At 53.8% G+C, this 17,387-nt stretch overlaps 1 protein-coding gene across 2 annotated transcripts in view; it reads right to left on the bottom strand.

The window, feature by feature from the left end:
• MAN2B2 (mannosidase, alpha, class 2B, member 2) overlaps window positions 1-12,412 on the bottom strand; it is a 46,075-nt gene extending 33,663 nt beyond the window's left edge. For both annotated transcript variants that reach the window (XM_012002144.1, XM_012002145.1), the window contains exons 1-4: window positions 12,244-12,412; window positions 10,871-11,017; window positions 9,093-9,198; window positions 347-519 (exon numbers count right to left, since the gene is read on the bottom strand). In XM_012002144.1, coding sequence (XP_011857534.1) covers window positions 347-519; window positions 9,093-9,198; window positions 10,871-11,017; window positions 12,244-12,381 — 564 coding nt within the window. In that variant the 5' untranslated portion in view covers window positions 12,382-12,412. The remainder of the gene's footprint in view (window positions 1-346; window positions 520-9,092; window positions 9,199-10,870; window positions 11,018-12,243) is intronic.
• Between the last annotated feature and the right edge of the window lie 4,975 nt (window positions 12,413-17,387).

Below are 17,387 nucleotides of genomic sequence, written 5' to 3'. Positions count from 1 at the left end.
TTGTCAGCCCCTGCTTACTGAGTGCCATTCTGCTCTAGTCCCTGTGGGAGGCCCACAGAAGGAGTCAGCCCTGCCTCAGGCCCAGCTGATGGGGATAGGGGTCTGGAAGCAGGAGGCAGCCAAACTGTGCCTGCAGCTCTGTGAGAAGCTGGGTGTACAGGGAGGGGGGTCCTCCTGGTGGGGGAGACGACAAGAGCAAAGGTTAGGGGACAGCCCCGTGGTCTATGCAGCTGCCAAGAATTCCCGAACACTCTGGCATAGAGCAGCAGCTTTCTACCATGCTCTGATCCAAGGAAGGAAGGGAGGAGCAGTCGCTGGGCGGCAGCAGACGCGGCACACCACTCACCCGGGCCTCCTGCATGGCTGCCTTCAGGTCGTAGTCGATCCGGGAGCCGAGGTGGGCATTGAAGCCCGCCAGCGCGAATAGGGTGGGGGTCGTGGCAGAGGCGCCAAATGGGTCAACGTGCCAGGAGAACTGTGGCCGGATCCCAAATGTTTCATAGAGAAACCCGTGTCCTTCTGCAAAGACAGCATCACCCTGCTGGTGCCTGGAGGGTGGGCCTGTGCCTCCCGGCCCCACGCTCACCCAGGGGAACCTGCCTGTCCAGTGGGTTGCAGTGCCAGCTACTGGGCCAGGCAAGGTCATGCTGAACCGCAGAGGTGAGGGTGGTAATTATTAACTTTTAATCATGGTGAAGTACATATAACATACAATTTACCACCTTAATCGTTTCTAAGTGTACAGCTGAATAGTGTTAGTACATTCACACCGTTATACAACCACCACCACCATCCCTTTCCAGAACGTTCTCCTCTTCCCAAATTGAAGCTCTTGTCCTCATGAAACACTAACTCCCTATGCCCCTCCCCAAGCCCCTAGCACCCCCATTCTACTCCCTGACTCCATGAATTTGACAACTCTAGATACCAGTGGAATCACACAGCATTAGTCCTTCTGTGACTGACGTATTTCACTCTGCGTAATGTCCTTAAGGTTCCTGCATGTTACAGCATGTGCAGGGGTGAGGATTTTTGTGTGAACTTAGATAGAGCACTGATTTTGATGATGCGATGGAGGTCTCGGACATCACCAACAATAAAAGGTTAAAAGTGAACTTCAAACCTAAGTGTGTGGTGGTTCAAAAGATGTCCAAGCCTAGCAATGTGGCTCATGCCTGTAATCCTGGCACTTTGGGAGGCTGAGGTGGGAGGACTGCTTGAGCCCAGGAGTTTGAGACCAGCCTGGGCAGTAGAGTGAGACCCCATCTCTACACATGCACACGAACTTAAAAAAAATTAGCCAGGCATGGTGGCACATGTCTGTAGTCCCAGGTACTTGGGAAGCTGAGGTGGGAGGATCACTTGAGCTCAGGAGGTTGAGGCTGCAGTGAGCCGTGATCCCACCACTGCACTTCAGCCTGAGTGACAGAATGAGACTGTCTCAAACAAACAAACCAACAAACCAACAAACAAAAAAGAAAAGATATCCATAAATCATTGCTACTTCTTCAAGAGATGAGGCTTAGGGCCTAGAGGGTGGCCAGACTCAGTGACTCACTTCTAACAAACATAAGGAGGCAGAAGTGCCTGTGTGTCCCTGAGGCGAGAAGGTGCAGGGCATGCAGCTTCTACTGTGGCCGCTCTTGCCTGCTCTCCTGGGTCACTGCTCTGGGAGGCCAGCTGCTGTGCCATGAGCAGTCACACGGCAAGGAACCAAGGCCTCCTCTCACAGCCACAGAAGCCAGCCTGGAGTAGACCCTCCAGCCCCAGTCCAGCCCTCAGATGACACTGCCCCATCTGACTCCTTGACAGCAACTTCTCAAGAGGTCCTGAGCCAGAACCCCCTGGCTAAGCCACTCCTCAGCTCCTCACCCATAGGAGCTGTAGATTCAAAATGCTTGTTTTCAGAAGCCCCTGAGTTTGGGGGCAATTTACTACATGGAGATAGATCATGAATACAAAGGGCTCCATGCCAGAATCACCCAACCATTCATTTATTCATTTATTACTTAAGAGCCACCATAGTAAACCAGATATTGGGTTCAGTGGTGCAGGGAGAAAGAAAACCCCAGACTTGTATAAGGCATTGATTAATGTTCCCCAAGTCCTTCCCCGAAATATAATCTTTTAAACACCTTGAGAGATGGGTGTTATAATCCACACTTTAAGACTGCTGAACAACATCTCAGAGAACTCTCATAACTGATCTAGACTCAAACTGCCTTTCACTGATGAACTCGCAGTCCTGGGGACCCTGGCTGAGGCTCAGACGATGCCTGGGGTACGGGGACTGAGCAGCGGTCAGACCCATGAGTAAGGCCAAGACAGGGCAGGGGGTGACTGTGGGAGGTGAGGGGTAGGGCTGGCGTCAGGTGCACAGCAGAGGTGACAGGGGATCAGAGGGAGCTTGGACTAGGATGTGGGCGGACGCTGTGCATGTGTAAGCAGAGAGGATGGAGAAGGAGCAGCCAGAGGGTTGGGGGAGCACAGGAGGAGTGCTAGCTGCAGGATGAAGGAGGGCAACAGCATTGCACTGAGAGGAGCCAGGAGCTCTGGAAAGTGCGGCCTCGCACCAGACAGGGCGGCCAGTGGGGGCAGGCTGACGGCTGCCAAGTCAGCACCCCTTCTTCACTGGCAGAACCTTCTCTCTGTTCAGGGGGCACCATGCCCAGCCTCAAGGGATGAATCACAGTTGATCTAAGCCAAATGTGGCACGCTCACTCCCTCCTGTCAGATATTTGTTCCCTCAGTCTGTCTGCCAGCTGGAGGAGCATTGTTAAGTAATGAACTGGGTGGGAGGCCATCGAGCTGAGCCGGCTCCAGGCCTCGGGTTCCTCCGTTAGCAAACCGAAATCCAACTCAGTGTAAACAGGAAAACAGAACTTAAGCTTGACCCGTCGGAAACTGCCAACCAACCTCTAACGAGGGACTGTTCACTGTAGGCACATGTTTTCTTTGTCTTACTTTCAGGAGCACCTTATAGAAGTTTCTCCCTCATATGCCCTTAGTGGAGCCCTGAAGTGCTCACAGTCTAGTACTTCCTGATTCAGGAATCACTGTTGGTTCAAATGAATGCTAATGTTTTAGCGTGTCTAAGTTTATCCAACAGAATAGACCATGGCTATAGAAAGCCCCCTCTCTTCCTTTTACTGCCTTGAATGTGGTGTCTGGTAACATGATGCCTGGAGCTATGGAAGCCATCTTGTGACCACAAGGGTAAGGACATGAGAATCACAGATATCAAGGTACTGCAGAACCAGTCCCAAACTATCCCCATCTTATTAAGTAAACAGTAAATGTTCTTAAGACTCAAGTCGCTTTGTTACAAGTAGTTAGACAAGCATGAGTCGGGCAGGCGAGGGCTCTTCCCCCACCCACTAGGAATGTTGGGTGATGGTTTGGCAATTATCATATTGCCTCTCTAAAAGTAACAAATTGGCAGCCAGCACTAGGGAGAGGGCATTTTCTGATGGTCCACACCTGTTGCACTAACGTGTTAATTGAATGCAGGTGCCAGGGAGACACAACGTCCTAGGCACGTGGATTAAGAGACAAAATGGCGGAGTTTGACCTTCCAGGGGCACTCCACTGGAAAAGGGAAGAAAGCGTCAGATGGGCATGCGTGCAACTTCCTAAACACACTGCGTGTGCTTACCTCCCAAGGGTAAGGAGGTCACTGTGCGTGTGGGTAGCCCAGCCTAAGGGAAGGATCACGGGAAAGGGGACCAACCTATAAAGTCCTAGGATCAAGGATCAACACAGCACTTGACCTTCACGTGCCCACTTGGGACTCTTCCAAGCATACTTTCCTTTCTTTCTCGTTTTAAAGCCTTTTTAAATAAACTTCCACTTCTGCTCTGAAACATGCCTCAGTCTTGTTTTCTGCCTTATGCCCCTCAGTTGAATTCTTTCTTCTGAGGAGGCAAGAATTGAGGTTGCTGCAGACCTGTACAGATTAGCTGCTGGTAACTTGGGTACCTTCCACCAGTAACAGCTTTACTCAGGTTTTCTGGTCCTCTAGCAGAAAGCATTCCTGAGACTTCAGGGTGATTCATGACCAAAACTGTTAATTGGCCTCTGATATACATTTTGTCCTTCTTCCTTTTAGTATCAGAACCACACACTCCTTCTTGGTTTCAGCAGGGCACATGGACTCCCAGCCAGAGACTACATTCCCCAGCCTCCTTTGCAACTGGTAGAGATCACATGATACCACTTTGGCCAATGGGCTGTGAGCAAAATAACAGACTCTATTCCCCAGCAGTCCCTGCAGTTGAGGGAGGCCATGTGACTAAGTTCTGGCCAATGGAAATGTGAGGAGTGATGTGGGCCGGTTCTAGGTCGCCTTTTACAAGTAAGCTGCCTGCCCTGGCTCCACCATTCCCTATCCCCTAGTTGCTGGAAGGACAACTGAGTGGGGTGAGCCAGCCTAGACTGCAACTCAGGCAGGAAACACTGTTGGGGATGGCTGAGCATCAAGATGGAAGCAACCTGGATCCCTGGGTCACTCCATGGAGCAGAGCCACCCAATCACCAGAGTGGACTGCACTGCAGACTTCCACAGGAAAGAAACACACTTTCCTTCTTGTTGGAGTCACTTGGTCTCTGTTCAACCTGCTGAACCAATATCCTCACCAGCATAATGACCAGGCCACAAGGAAGCTCACTAGCATGTGGAGGGCAGAGGCCAGGCTGCAGGGGCTGAGGGTGAAGTAGTGGGAGGTGTTGGAGGGTGAGGGGGTGGTGAGAATAAATGTCACTACAGCCTGAGCTGGAGGGGCTTGCTTTACAATCATGTTGAGATCAGGAGTTCAAGACTAGCCTGGGCAACATAGTGGACCCCATCTTAAAAAAAAAAGAAAAATTTGAAGAGACAATTTAAGTGTGTTTTTAATACTGCTGGGGGCCGGGCTTGGTGGCTAACGTCTGTAATCCTAGCATTTTGGGAGGCCAAGGTGGGCGGATCACTTGAAGTCAGGAGTTCAAGACCAGCCTGGCCAACATGGTGAAATCCCCATCTTTACTAAAAATATGAAAATTAGCTGGGCATAGTGGTGCATGCCTGTACTCCCGGCTACCCAGGAGGCTGAGGCATGAGAATTGCTTGAACCCACAAGGCAGAGATTGCAGTGAGCCGAGATTGCGCCACTGCACTCCAGCCTGAGTGACAGAGTGAGACTCTGTCTAACAACAGCAACAACAACAACAACAACAACAATGACAACACTGCTGGAAGGAGGCAGACAGACAAGAGAAGGTGGAAGAGAGTCTGTGACACAGGAGAGGGATCGCTGATTGAGTGGGAGGGGAGTGGGGTTGGGGTACAGGGCTTAGAGCTTGGGTTTGAATGGCCAGGACAGCAGTGGTCATCCAGGATGGCCCAAGGTGTCTCCTTGACTCTCGCTTGGACCCTGTGCCTCTCAGCACCTCTGAGGCAGGAGCTGGGCTCTCTCCCCTCAGGATAGGGGCGGGGGGTTCTTTCCTTCTGGCACCTGCCACTCTGCTGGGCCTCCGCTAAACATCCCAGCTGGGAAGGTGTCCCCTCAGGGAGGGGCATGAAAGCTCTTACCCCCGGGGGCTGCTGCCCACACCCAGCTTTTCCCTGTCACTGCAGTGCTGGGAACAAATGCTTTTCCCCTCGCTAGAAATGTCACATCTAAAATTAAGGTGGTGTTGGCGTGCCTGCCGGGAGCAGGAGTTGGGGAGGTAAAGGCTGGAAAGGTGAGCTCACGGGCAGGCCCGGCGTCCCAGGCCCTGGCGGGCAGCCAGGCATGGGTCTTGGTTAAGGAGATGCTTTGGCACCCCAGTACCCCAAGAAGCAGGTTAGAGGTCTAGAGGCTGCGCCAGCCTGATCCTGTCTTCGTTTGCTGTCCAGGGCCTGTCCCGAGGCAGGGGCTCCACCAAGGTGAGATGGAGATGAAGGGCCTGGAAGCAGTCAGGGGTGATCCAGCCTCTCTCACTCCAACATATCTGAGAAAACCATCCCAATGTGGACATAATTGACAGCCAGAATGCCTGGCACATCTGAGATGGGCGGTCTGAAAAGGCCACCCAGAGAGTTCGATACACACACTCTTCCCCCGCCCTAGGGACTACAAGTTCAGGAAAGAGCCCAGGCCAGGCACACGTGGGCTTGAGCGCCAGTTCTGCTACCTACTGCATACAAACCCCACACCTCTCTGTACCTCAGTTTCCTCATCTGTCAAATGGGGCTGTGAATAGTACCACCTGCTACCGGGCTGTTCTGAGGTAACTAAGAGCACGTGGGAAAGCGCTTGGCTCGGCCACGAGGGAGAGGGGCTCAGCCACAAGTAACCTTCCCGACTTGGCCGGGCTAGGGTCAGATCTGGGTCCCATCACTTAGCTGGCGGTGGGCACATTTTGATAGCATTTGAGCCTCAAACTTCTTTACGAATAAGCATTTGTAAGATTACCCATCTACCAGATTGCCCTGAGGACTAAAAAAATACGTGTACATCTGGTACCTAGAACAAGGTGGTTATCGTGAAAGGAACCCACGTGTCTGTCCCCTGAGAGCCCTATGAGCTTGGACAGGTTTGGAAATGGAGCCTCACAGCATCCGCTCTCTCTCGTGTCTCCGGGGGCTCTTCCTGCCCCAGAGCGACACAGCCTGAGGTTCCCTGGGGCTTCCAGTTGCCAGGGCAGACCTGCAGGGTCAGCACTGGGGTATCAGCACTTAGGCATGGTGGGCTGAGGCCAGAGGCGAGGTACCCAGCGGTGGGTACCCTCAGGGCAGGGCAGTTCAGCGCCCACGCCTTGCCCAGCCTTGCCCAGTGAGCAGTGCTCTGGGCCAGACCCTATGCTGGGTGCTGAGATGAGTCAGATGGGGGTCCCTGCCAGGGGCATCTTGAGGTTCAGCGGTTGGGGGGGAGGTGACACAGAACTGCAGAGACTCAGAGATTTCCCACGGGAGGGGCTTCTCAGCTATGTCTTGAGGAGGAGGGTGGAGAACGAGGGGGAGCACTGCGTGAAATGGCACAGGTGAGAAACAGCCCCAGAGCCTCCTCGCTGGTGCAGGGCAGGAGGCAGGTGGGGGACACGCCTACAGCGTCACATGTGCCCTGGCAGTGGGTCTGTGAGGGGGTGTGGGGAAGTCTGTTGGGATGGATCCCTTGCCCATACTTCACACGGGGGAGTGAAAGAGCAGGGGCTGTGGAGTCAGGGAGTCACAGCAGGCGGCTGAGGGCAAGGTGCTCACTCTGAGCCTCGCTCTCCTCCCGTTACCTCTGGGCCTCTGAGGATGCATGGCGACAAGCAGGGGCTGAGCTCCTGGCTGGGGGAGGAGCTCTGTCTGTAGGGCTGTGTCCATCACGCCTCCTTCTCATGGAAGGGCAAGTCTAGGGCTTGAGCAAAGTCCAGATGTAAGGCGATAAGAAACTGAGACAGGGGAACGTTCCAGATTAAAGAAGAGAAAAGGGAGAGTGCCAAAAACATCCTCTGACAACATTGCACTCCGCCTCGATGTTTTACAAATGGGGAAATCAGGGCCCACGCTGTAGTGGAGTGACTGTGGACTTGGAGCTTCAGTCCCTAGGCCTGGACTCAAGTCCGGGCCATCTGCCCTGGAGAGAGTCACTGCATTTCTTTGGGTCTCAGTTTCTACGTCTGCAAAATGAGACTGGGCATCACCATGCCTCACCATCAGCCTGCCATTAGGATTGGCTGGGGTGTCACTGTGAAAGGCATTTGGTAAGCGGTGAGTAGAGTGCCCCATGGCACTGTGGGTGCTGGTGCTGAGGACGGTGGACACGATGGTGAGGGACCTGGTCGTGGTGGTGGTGGTGATGATTGTGGAGGTGATGGTAGTAATGGATGTGGTGATGGTGGTGGTGACAGTGATGGGTAGTGATGGTGGTGATCATGGTGATAGTGTTTGGGAGGTGGTGGTGGTGATGGTAGTGGTAGTAATGGTCATTGTAGTGGTGAAGATGATGGTGGTAGTGGTGATGGTGGTGATGGTAGTGGTAGTAATGATAGCAGTAGTGGTGGCCATAGTGGTGGTGAAGGGTGGTGGTGATGGTGATGATGGTGGTGGTGGTAGTTGTGGTGGTGATGGTGGTGGTGGTAGTTGTGGTGGTGATGGTGGTGGTGGTGATGGTGATGGTGGTGGTGGTGGTAGTTGTGGTGGTGATGGTGATGGTGGTAGTGGTGGTGGTAGTGATGATGGTGGCAGTGGTGGTGGTGGTGATAGTAGTGATGGTGGTGGTGTGGTGATGGTAGTGGTAGTGATGGTCTTTGTGGTGGTGAAGGGTGGTGATAGTGATGTGGTGGTGGTGATGGTAGTAGTAATGGTCATTGTGGTGGTGAAGGGTGGTGGTAGTGATGTGGTGGTGGTGATGGTGGTAGTGATGGTCGTGGTGATGAAGGGTGGATTGTGGTGGTAAAGGGTGGTGACAGTGATGGTGGTGGTGGTGATGGTTGTAGTGATGGTCATTGTGGTGGTAAAGGGTGGTGACAGTAGTGGTGATGGTAGTGGTAGTGATGGTCACTGTGGTGGTGAAGGGTGGTGATGGTGGTGGTGGTGGTAGTGGTAATGATGGTCATTGTGGTGGTAAAGGGTGGTGGTGGTGGTGATGGTGGTGGTAGTAGTCATAATCATTGTGGTGTTGAAGGTGGTAGTGGTAGTAATAATGAAGGTGGTGATTGTGATGGAAGGCAGCAAACATTTGCTGAGCATTTACTAGGGAACCCACATCCTACCAAAGTGCTTTATTTGAATTATCCCAATTTAATAGTCACAACAACCCTTTGAGGTAAGTATTACCATCAAACTCATTTTATCTATGAGGAAACTGAAGTTACATTCCTTTCCAGGGTCACAGAGGAGGGAATTGGCAGAGCCAGGATATATTGAGACCATCTGACTCCAGAATTCATGCTCTTAACCCCCATGTTCAACTTCCTTGGTGAGGCATGAATACGGCACTAGCAAATCACTGTTTTCACTGGTTAACATTCCCCCACCCCACTAAGAGGGGCAGACAGAGCTCAGAAGCTGGGGGTTCTGATACCGCGTCCCAGTCCCACTGGAGGTCCTGAGGGACCCCGGGTGCAGGGTAGGGTGGCCAAACCTGTGAGCTGCAGGATCTGGTCATCAAGGTGTGTCACGGCCTCGTCATGCATGACCTGGCCTCCGATGACAAATTCCAGGCGTCCTTCCTCCAGGAGCTGGCGGACCTTGACATGGGCAGGCAGAGAGAAAAAAGCCAGTTACAGCTCCTGAGCATGGCTGGGTCTGTGGGGGACACGCTTACAGCGCCACTCCCCACCCCTGCTTACTCTGCAAAAGCAGGGCAGTGTCTGTCCTGGTCCACACTGTGTCTCCACCACTTAGAAATCATGCAGCCCTCACGGGGCATTTGAGATATGTATTTGTACATATAAGATTTGCTTAAATCTTATTTTATTAAATAATTCGAAACTTTAGAAAAGTTTCAGAAATAGAACAAAGAGCTCCCATATCCTTTCCCAGGGTTCACTCATCACTACCGTTTTTAACCTATTTGCTTAACACCCCCGTCTCTACACACATAACACCTTTATTCCACCTTTGCTGCTAACCAAGTTAGCAACAGCATACCCTTGACGTTACGCACTTCAGTATGTGTACACACAGCTGTTTATAGGCGGTACCTTTGGTTTGTTTCTTAAGGTGCACTATTTGTAGATCATTCACTCAACACATGTTAAGTGAGCACCTAGTATACAACCGACACTGTTCAGGCACCGGAGGTTCAGCAGTGAATGAAGTAGGCAAAAATTCCTGCCTCCAGGGAGCCCCGCCACAAGTTTCCTGCCCAGGTCTTCACTGGGCCATGCAGTGAAGGGCTAGGAGACAGACCACTGGGTTTGGTGGGGTCCACCTGAAGAAGCATGGGCCGCCCACAGGATACCCTGGAAAGGCCTGCCTCGAGTCAGGCATGCCTGGCTCAGAATCCCACCTGCCCCTTACAAGCTGTGTGACTGCAGGCCAGTAGCCTGCCCTCTCTGAACCTGGAACGTCTCTTTAACTCGAGGTAACAACCCCACTATCTGGCAGCATCAAGTGGCCATTGGATGTCCGACTCCTTCCCGTGACTCTGGTGGGACCTGGTGGACACCCTGCTCTCTCTTCTCGGCTTCACTCCCTTGAGCAAGTCGCTTGGCATCTCTGAACTTTATGTTCAGCAACTGTTCTGAAGGCAGGTGGATACCGGGGAGGAAACTAAGAACCCCTGAATATCGTCCTGGGTGCTCACACCAGGGCTTCAATCTTGGCAGGACCTCTCTGCAATGGGGCGGTCACCCCGCTTAATGGAAGTGGAATGTGCGGTTCGCAGAGGCTAGTCATGTCCCCCGGTGCGGGGGCAGGATGGGACCCAGGCTGCCTCACTGTGCAGTGGGGACTCTGACTCTCCATCCTGTATGAAGTAACCTGCTGCCTACCCTCGAACCACAGGGACTGTCGCAACCTCATCAAGGGTCATCAGACCCCGGGCCCAGGGGGCCAGGCAGCTAACACAAATGAGAGAAGAGGGTGAGGGCTCGGGGACACCTGGGATGCCTGGTGTCAGGAGGCACTGCTGACTTAGTACCAGCTGGCACGGAAGTGCATACCTGGGTTGCCAGAGCTGGCAGTTTTTTCAAGAGTAGACAGAAATTCAGGATTAAATTGAAAGCAGTCTCTCCCAGGCATGGAACTGACCATAAACCTTGATCTAAACAAGGCTTGTGAACAGCCCGGTGGGGTTTTGGCCCTGTGATTTACGCCAGCCTGGCCCTGGCCCTGGCTAGAACTGCCCCATTGAGTTTTCCGCCTGGGTCTTCGCCAGGCCACTGGGCCAGCTGAGTCACCTGGTGACCTCGTTACCTGGTGTTTCTGCTGCTCCGAGGCGACGCCATCCCACCACAGCCGGAAAAACTCCTGCTCTACCGCGATGAACCGGCGCTGCTGGCCGCGGGCCAGCTCTTCCACCACTGAGGTGTAGACATTGGCGGCGTACGCCTGCATGCTTTCCTGGGGGAGGGGACAGCATCACACCAGCCCCGGCCCAACACGACCAAGTGTCCCTGGGGCCCCTGCCATTCGCTGGGTGTGTCTGCAGAGCTGGGGGCTCTGCCCTTCCTTCCCTGCTGCTCACTCACCACACAGCTATTAGGCACCCGCTCCACACCAGGCTCTCCCCACTGGATGGGATCGTGCTCTCCTGGGGGAGAGGGACGGGGAAACAGACACCCTGCATGGGCAGAGACGTGTGCCCTCCCAGACCAGGGGTCAGGGACAGCTTCCCAGAGGGGTGAGCAAGCTGGGCCCTGAGCGTGCAATTGGGGGGCTGGGCCCTGAGTGTGCCATTGAGGGGCAGCACAGGAAAGTCTTAGGGCCCAGTGGGGGTGTGGTCCAGTGACCCCAAAGGGGCCTGCTGGGGCTGAAATGATGAAAGCTGGTGCTGAGAGGAGGAGCTCCCCAGGCTGTCCCTGAGGTCTAGCCATCTTCCTCCCCAAGGCTGGGAGCTCCAAGGACCAGAGCTGCAGTGTGTTCCCGTCCGAGTCCCCAGGGCCCTGCACTCGGGGTGCCCACAGAGGGCTTAAATTAATGGAAGGAGCACCGAGCAGGGAGCCAGGAGGCGTGGGACTTATTCCCAGGTGACCTTGGGCAAGGCACCAACCCTCTCTGGGCCTCGGTTCCCTCCTCTGGAAACTGGCTGTAGTGGGCATGCTTCCCCTACCCTTCACAGATGGGGAAACTGAGGCTCAGGGACCAAAGCCCCTCGCCCAAAATCCTGAGCACAACCAGGAGGTGACCACAGGTCCACCTTCACCCCTGTCCTAGGGGGCAGAGGACGCTGAGCTGGCCTCCAATATTCAGCCCCGCAGGGGACCAGCCCGGCCCCTTCCCAGCGGGCACCTGACATCCACCTGCTCTGAAGCCAGCCCCACCCTCTCCTGCTCCAGGCTTCCCTGGGAAATGGGTTACTGCTGTCAACCCCCATGCCCCTCCCCAGCCGGGAATGCAGGGGCCCCTCCAATCTGCAACACCTCCAGAAGGGGTAATGGGGGTGCAGAGGCAGGAAGTGACTGGCTCAAAGTTAGCGACGCAACCAGTCAATAGCAGCGTGGGGTCCTGAACCCACTGAGCCTCCTTCTGCGCCGGCATTGGGCCCCGGGACACAAACCCACCCTTGGATTCCGCGGGGAGAGGGAAGCTGCAGCCTCGGGGGCGCGCGGGGCGTCGTCGGCACCTACCTGCACAGTGTAGACCCAGCCCACGTCCATGTGGCTGTGGGGCACCACGAAGGCCTGGATGGGGTCGGCGGACTGGACCCCCGGCGGTCGCAACAATAGCAGCAGTGCCAGCAGCGGCAGCCAGCGAAGCTGCCCCATCCCTGCGGCGGGCCGGGAAGGAGCCTGGCCCACTTCCGGGTCCGCGAGGGGCGGGGCGACCGCGCGGGCGGGGACGCGGCCCATTGGCTGCGGGCGGGGGCGGGGCCTATTGGCTGCAGGCTGGACGCCCACCTCAGGAAGCGCGGGAAGGGTGAGCTGGAGGCGCGGGGCCCGCGGGGGACAGGGCGCCTCTCTTTGCGGTTTAGCTTTCCATCCCCGTCTCCAGCTTCCTGGCCTTCCCCCCGTCCAGCCTTTCAGCCCCATCTCCCCCAAGCCTGCCAGATCTCCCCCATCCAGAGGAGACCCCTCCTCGCCCAAAGCCCACACTCTGGTGGTGCCTCTCGGAGCCTGTGCCTCTTCGCAATACCTGCATCCCGCCCTCTGGACTGGGCTCCAGGATTCAGAGACTGCCGTACAAAATTCAGCTCAGCACGCACCCCGTGAGCTCTGCCACCAGGAACCTTCCCTGACGACCCTTTCCCTCCTCTCCCTCGCGTCGAAACCCCCATCTGGGCGGCACCATGGGGGACTTGTTATGGGACTGTCTCCTTTTTTTTTTTGGACAGGGTCTCACTGTCTCCCAGGCCGGCGTGCAGTGGCGCGATCAGGGCTCACTGCAGCCTTGACCTCCTGGGCTCAAGTGATCCTCCCACCTTGGCCTCCTGAGTAGCTGGGACCACAGGCGCGCACTGCCCCGCCCAGCTAATTAAAAAAAAAATTGTAGACATGGCGGCCTCACTATGTTGCCCAGGCTGGTCCCAAACTCCTGGGCTCAAGCGATCCTCCTGCCTCCGCCTCCCAAAGTGCTGGGATTACAGGCATAAACCACCATGCCTGGCTCAACTGTCTCCATTTTAAGGAGGATAACTGGCTTTCAGAGATAGTTCCTGACTTGTCCGAGATCACACAGTTAGTGGAGGAGCCAAGACAAGCTTTCTGGGTTACTGGATGGTGACCTGGGGCGACATGGGTAACCTCGCTGAGCCTCAGTGAAATGGGGCAGATAGAGGAGCTGTGAACGAAGTGAGGATGAACCCAGGCTGAGAGGGTGAGCACAGCACCCCTTGCCTGCATTCAAGGGAGGTGCGGTCACCTTGGTGCAGCCTGTTGGAGACTGTTGTCTGGAGCCAGCCCGTCCACTATTCCCTGCCCCAGAAAGCAAGGGTCTGTGGCTTAGGGTTTACCGTCTGAGAACCACATGGCTGTGCCCCTGCCTGGCATTTTCTAGCGGAGCGAGAGCTGCAGCTCTGAGCAAAAGTGCTGGTCCTCTTGCCCGTTCATGTAACAAATGGAAACCGAGAACAGGTTTTCCAAGCAGGTCTGCCTCCTCCTTCGGTCCTTAGGACCCCTGCATCCCCATAACCTCAGGTCAGATGCTCTGAGCCTGATGTGGACAGTACTCACTAACACATATCCCCATGGCCAGCCAGGCTCACAGCTGGACTCCACTCTCCAGCCTATGCATCCAGGTGTGGCCATGTGGCTAAGTGCTAGGCAATGGGTGGGGGCGGGCGCTGAGCTCCTCTTCCAGGCTGGCCCCTAACAACCTCCTGTGGGTGAGCCCTGCTCTCTTTCTCACCTACTGCCCCAGTGGAGGGCACTCCGAGGACCTCAGGGAGGTCAGAGCCACCAATGGAGGCTCTGAAGAACCACATGGAACTATGAGGAACCCAAAGAGCTGTGACAAGAGGGAGAAATAAGCTTTAATTGGGTTAAGCCACTGAGTTTATCAATAAGGCAGTGTCACAATCTTTGGCAGACTGTATTTGCCAAAGATGGGCTCCACGACATTACCCACTCCCCCAAGCTTTTTGTGGGATTTGGTTGACAAGAAAAACCGTACTCTGTAAAATATCTCAAAAGGTTTATTCTAAGCCAAATATGAGTGGCCATGGCCTATGACACAGCCTCAGGAGGTCCTGAGAACAGGTGCCTAAGGTGGTTGGGCTATAGCTTTATACATTTTATGGGGACAGAAGTTACAGGCAAAGACATGAATCAATACATGTAAAGTATACATTGGTTTGGCCCAGAAAGGTGGGACATCTTGAAGTGGGTGGGTGGTGCTTCCAGGTCAGAGGAGGATTCAAAGATTTCCTGACTGGCAATTGGTTAAATGAGTCAAGCTTTACCTGAAGAGTTGGAGTCGGCAGAAAGAAATGCTTGAGTTAAGACAACGGGGATGTGGAAGCTAAGGTTCTTGTTATGTAGATGAAGCCTCCAGTTAGCAGGCTTCAGACAGAATAGATGTGCAAGTCTCCTGGGACCTTAAAAGGTATCAGACTCTCTGGAAAAGAGCTAGTAAGGGAAGGAGATTCTCTACAGTATGCAAGTTTCCCCCACAAGAGATGACTTTGCAAGGCCGTTTCAAATTATGTCAAAGAAAATTTATTTTGGGGTAAAATACTTTGATTTCCTTTGGGGCCTGCTCTCTGTCATGTGTTGCTATACTAGAGTCACGTTACTGTTGGTATCTGATTGCTACAAAGGGTGTTCTGTCAGTCTTAGGAGGATTTCTATGTTAATGTTAATGCTGGTCAGTTGTGCCAAAACTTAAAGGGAGGAGGCTGTAATGAGGCGTGTATGACCCCCCACTTCCCATCATGGCCTGAACTAGTTTTTTTGGTTTTTTTGGGGTCCCCTTGGCCAACAGGGGGTCCATTCTGTCAGTTGGGGCTTGTAATTTTATTTTTGGTTTACAATATGATCTTGACCTTCTTCCCTTTGGGAGATAGGGTCTTTGTCTCCTCCCACTGAATCTTGTTTATTTATTGTTTTTTATTTTATTAATTTTTGTTTTTTAGAGATAGTCTTGCTCTGTTGCCCAGGCCAGAGTGCAGTGGTGGACTCCTAACTTACTTCAGCCTCAAACTCCTAGGCTCAGGTGATCCTCCTGTTGCAGCCTCCTGAGTAGCTGAGACCACAGGTATGTGCCATCTTGCCTGGCTAATGAAAACTTTTTTAAAAATTTTAGATATAATATCTTGTTATGTTGCCCCAGCTGATCTTGAACTCCTGGGCTCAAGGCATCCTCCCACCATCACCTCGCAAAGTGCTGAAATTATAGGTGCATGCCACCATGTCCAACTAATTTTTCTTTTCTTTTTTGTGGACAAGATCTCTCTGTGTTGCCCAGGCTGGTCTGAAACTCCTAGCCTCAAGAGATCCTCCTAAAGTGTTGGGATTACATGCATGAGCTGCCTTGCCTGGCCCATGGGTGGGCTTGTGACACACTTATGACAAAGAGAATGTAGTGAAAGTGGTACTGTGTGACTTCCATGACATCCATGTTCACTGGAACACTCATGCGTGGAGGCCTGAGTTGCCCTGTCAGCAGTCCAACTACCCTGAGGCCACCACACTGTGAGGAAGCCCAACCAACCCACATGGGGCAGACCACATGGAACAGCTCAAGATCACCATGCTGTTTCAGCTCCAGCCCCCCATCTGACTACAACCACATGTGAGACCTCATGTCATTTTCTCTCCCGCCCACTGTATCACAGCTGTGTAGGTTTCATTTGTACTTTCCTCAAGGCTCTTGCATGAGCTCTTGCTTCACTTAGTCTCAGGCTTGAAGCTGATACTCACAACCCTCTTCTGAATTACTCATTCAGATCCCTTTCACCCTCAACTAGACCCATGCTGGACTAGATAGCTTACCTGGTGGGTTGCCCCAGATCCTCACCCCAGTGAGACTGAGCCCCTGGTGACCATTCCTTTCTTGAACCATAGCTGCTCACTTGCCTATTTGCTGACTACATCAGGTGAAAGAGTCCCAAGGGACACCCATGTGGGTGGCACACAGTCTTCTCTGCTTCCGTTGTGTGACAGCAACCTTACCTCCTCTGATGGTTCAGGTGAACTGCCCCTGCTCGATGGGTGACTCTTCCTCTGCCTACTGATGTCTTGACATGAGTAGCCTGGTGTGACTGGTGTCGCTTAGTGGAAGCATTCCCCCTTTGGAAACCAGAACCTCCGAAGCTGCAGACTCTGCAGTTGTGTGGACAGGAAGCACAGATTCTCCAAGTAGGTCACTGAGAGTGATGCTAAATGAGGCCATTCCTGCTTCCATTCTTTGGTTCTTAGATCCAGGTATTTTACCTACTGGGGACACCGTGTACTGGTCATTGACTTGGGGTGTACATACACCTTGGAGGATGGTGCCCTTGCTTCACAGGTGGCACCTCCAAGCTGGTGCTGTGGCTGAGCCTTCAACTGGCCACTCCATTCCCCCATCAGCCAGCAGTCTCTGGGTGGTACAGCACATAATAGGACCACTAGACACCATGGGTGTGCCTGCGGTTGCCCCTCTTTTGCTGTGAAGTGGAGCCCTTGGCCCGATGTGATGTTACACCCTCGTTTTGGGCTCTAATACTGGAGCAAGCCAGCCACCATGTCATGAGGACTCCCGAGCCATCTGTGGAGAGGCCCACCTAGGGAGGAACGGAGACCTCCCACCAACAGCCGGCACTGTCCTGCCAGCCTGGGCGTGAGTGCCTTGGAAGCAGGCCCTCCAGCCCAGGCCCGGCCATTCCCGAGGACATTCTGACTGCAACCTCAGGGAGGCCCATGAGGCAGCAACACACAGTGAAACCACCCTGGATTCTTCACCTGCAGACACCGGGGTTATCATAAACATCTATTGCTGCTTTCAGTGACACTTCCTGAAATATTTGGGTATTTTCCCCTAGTGTCTGGTTACCTGAGTCAGTGAGCATCAGTCCTGTTGGGGAAGGAGTAGGGGATTCCCATAGGCCTTTGTCACGATGTTGCAGAGTCCTTCTTCCTGGGAACACGCTTTTCCCTTCAGTGGATGGCATTTGGATTTGAAAACTGGCTCAGGTCTGGACACTGGGCAAGGGATCAGGATTTCTCTTTGGGGTGGCTGCTCTCAGCCTCCTAACCCCATCTGCCTTGATTTGTCCAGAGAGGATGGGCCAAGTCTCACCTGTGTCAGCCATCCATCTATCTTGCCCCTAGGGTGCTTCTTTCTCTCCCTCCCT

This window comes from Mandrillus leucophaeus, unplaced genomic scaffold, assembly GCF_000951045.1.
Source record: "Mandrillus leucophaeus isolate KB7577 unplaced genomic scaffold, Mleu.le_1.0 Scaffold68, whole genome shotgun sequence".
Taxonomy (NCBI): Eukaryota; Metazoa; Chordata; class Mammalia; order Primates; family Cercopithecidae; genus Mandrillus; species Mandrillus leucophaeus.
This window is presented reverse-complemented; position numbering and strand designations above follow the sequence as displayed.